The sequence below is a fragment of the Micrasema longulum genome, unplaced genomic scaffold (assembly GCF_059751315.1).
Source record: "Micrasema longulum isolate JH-2025_06_02 unplaced genomic scaffold, ASM5975131v1 h1tg002107l, whole genome shotgun sequence".
NCBI classification, from domain to species: Eukaryota; Metazoa; Arthropoda; class Insecta; order Trichoptera; family Brachycentridae; genus Micrasema; species Micrasema longulum.
In genome coordinates, this window is record NW_028279273.1 from 242,924 (window position 1) to 245,946 (window position 3,023).

At 37.3% G+C, this 3,023-nt stretch overlaps 1 protein-coding gene across 1 annotated transcript; it reads right to left on the minus strand.

Moving 5' to 3' along the window:
• Window positions 1-1,537: 1,537 nt before the first annotated feature.
• Window positions 1,538-2,775, minus strand: LOC148273009 (uncharacterized). Its single transcript, XM_088239272.1, has one exon. It carries the CDS (start codon window positions 2,563-2,565, stop codon window positions 2,113-2,115), a length of 453 nt encoding a protein of 150 aa, XP_088095398.1. The 5' UTR covers window positions 2,566-2,775; the 3' UTR covers window positions 1,538-2,112.
• Window positions 2,776-3,023: the final 248 nt, after the last annotated feature.

Here is a 3,023-nt window from a genome sequence, read left to right on the forward strand (position 1 = left end):
TATCTTGATCATTTTTGTTACATGAAGGTAAGATGATCAGTCTTACGCTTCAGGTACCAGTACAGAGACTATGAAATATTCTAGTGTGATAACACCCTTTTTAATAAATATTTCATATCAACCATGTTGGGAATCGAACCCGAGACCTCTTGCATGGCAGGCTAACGCGCTGACCATTACACCACGAATATTTTTTTTTCAAATATAAAAACAAAAATTTCCTTACAATTGTTTCGCCTTATTAGAACATTTTCAAACGAATGTGAAGATTAGATGAATTGAATGTCCTTATAGTTATATAATTCAGGGTACTTAAGTAACAAATGAACTATGGCAATCAATAACTATAGAATGTACATCAATCATAATTGCGAGAAAACCGATAGTTAAGGGCAATGCTAAGTGTTTAATAGGTAATGGGGAATTTAAGTATTTAAATTTGAATTTCGGAAAAATTTTATAACGAAGTATTTATTGACATACATGAGTCTATTGTAAGATAAAAGATAAATTGCAAGATAAAAGAAAAAAATGTCACGAAATTTTGGTTTTAATATTTGTAAAAATAAAATAAAATGTTCAGTAGACTCAAATCGGTGTTTAATTTCGTATATTATGAGTATAAAACTCTTTCATCTGTTGACGTTTGAAGGGTAGTAGAGTTGCTTACCCTTGGTGTTGAAATTGTCAAGCGTAGTAAAGTCCCTACCTACTAATAATCCTTTCGCTGTGCCTGGATTAATTTGAGGTAGTTTAAAAACCTTCAAATAAGCAGTGCTTCATGTTTGATTGCGAGATGTATTATTTTGTGATTTATACAAAGGGCGTCGGAGTTAAGACATTTTAAAGCAATGATTATAATAATCCGATCTGGAGTTATTAAATTTATAAAATTACAAAAATAAACATAGGCCATTGTGATACAAGTAAATACAGATTTTGCTACCATTTGTGTTTTAAATATGTTCATGGGGATGAATGACGAATTTGGAGTGAAAATCAATAATTTCGATCACGGTTTTTAAATTGAAATTTAAAAAAATTAACTCGTTTATTGGCAAAAACACTTTGCATTTTTGTTTGGACAGATATGTATGGATAGAAAGATCCACAGTCTTTAAAACGATTTCGGGTTCGTGGAGGAATGTACTTTCACCGTTGACTTTTGTGAAGTAAAAGAGCTGAAGCCTTTATTGATGTGGATGAAATTCATCTGGCTGAATTATTTCACCTACTAGGCAACGTCTGAAAAATAATACTTATTTTTATAACAGTTAGTTGAAGCAATAATATTTTGAGTACGTCTAATGTTTGTAGACTTGTCTAGAAACATTTGGAGAGTTGATTTTTAAACAAAATGGATCTCAAATTAAAACAAAACTTTTTGATTTTTTGGTCATCAAAAATAAAAGTAATTTACTCGTACTAGTGCATTGTATAGAAAAGTGTCATATTCAGTATTTTATAAATAAGCATTTTTTTATCTGTATATGTATATGCTGAACAGTAAAAAATGTAATGATAAAACGACAGTGTATTTCTTTAAGTATTTTATTTATTCACTATAAAAAATATCAATTTGGTTGGGTGTCATAAAAATGTATTTTAACAATTCCCGAGAATATTATCGCTCTACTTTCTTGCGGAAAATCTGAAGTTTGTTTCAATAACTCTGTGCTAGAAAATATTTACTAAAACAATAAATGCGAATTTGTTTCGGCACGAATACAATGGCCGAGTTGAATGTCTGAAGCTATCTCTGCGAAAAATCTATCGTGACAAACATAATTACCAATTTCTCAGAAGAAAATAAATAACAACGGAGAGCGATTACAATCTCCAACATCGCGATATTTTAGCGTAGCAACAACCGAAGTCTGCTTAATAATTGTAAAGAAACGTCACGTTTTCTTCTTTGCACTTGCTCGGTTTCGCCAGCTTTGTAACTGAAACTCAACGGCTTCTCCTTACAGTTCGAGAAATGCGAGAACATCACCGGTGTAAGTATTAAGTTTGCTCTTTTCTTTTCTTGTCAGCTCCGCAGCTCCCTGCGTCCAGCAGGATCTTCGAATGACTCCCTCGAAATAACATCATTCGGGGTGGGCGTCATCTTCAATACTCGTCGTCCTCTTCGACCGCCGGCAGAGAGCTCTGGCGAAGGAAGGACGCCGGAGAAGAGGAAAGCGCCGTGGTCCAGCCAGGAACATCGCGGGGAGATTCACACAGGAATGTGACACTCGTCGCTCGGTCCAGTCCATTCTGGCGTAGCAGAATCCCGGAACGGGCTCCGAAGTTGAGAGGGTGACAGGACGTGTTCCTGAGATTCAGGACTCCGATCGGTCTGCAGATCTTCTTCTGAGGATACACCACAGCGAAGTGTTCGAGGCTGGTGCGGTAGACTTCTAGCTGCACGTGGCGTTGGCTGCTGTCGGGACCGACCATGACGAGATCTCCGCTCTTCTCCTGCGCGCTGACTCTGAGCATGTCTTCCTCTTCATCTTCTTCGGGGATGGTTGAGAACCGCTTCTGGTTGTAGAAAGAAGGCATAGCGAGCTGGATGGGCATCTTTGTTTTAGTTTGGAAACTTGCGAAAGATCACAACAAACACTTGGCAATAGTTCAAATAATAGTAAAACAGTTCACGTGTGGCGCGGTGGTATATTAATGTTTGAGTAGTCACGCGTATAATGATTAGCGAATACAAGGTTTGGCTTCTGAGCTCTTTACTTTGCGTAATGCGTACTGTACAAAGTTCTGATGACTTGTGATGCGGCTCACACGCGGGAGACTTTATATAGCCGAGGCCTCGTGACTCGCACACGCACACCATCACGTGTGAGCAAATAATAGCATTTTCCCTGAGTGTGCATTTGCTATCGTCTGTTGTTTATACCGAGTACCGAGTGTCTAGTTAGTATGGCGGTGCCAATTATTTCAGAGTGGAAAATATCATATTAATTAATGCTCGCGTGAGAGACAGCTCCACGGGACATGATATTGAATCACTATCATATAGATTTGCT

What these genes read in the sequence shown, in the direction of transcription:
- LOC148273009 (XM_088239272.1), bottom strand. Translation starts at nt 2,565, where the DNA reads ATGCCCATCCAGCTCGCTATGCCTTCTTTCTACAACCAGAAGCGGTTC.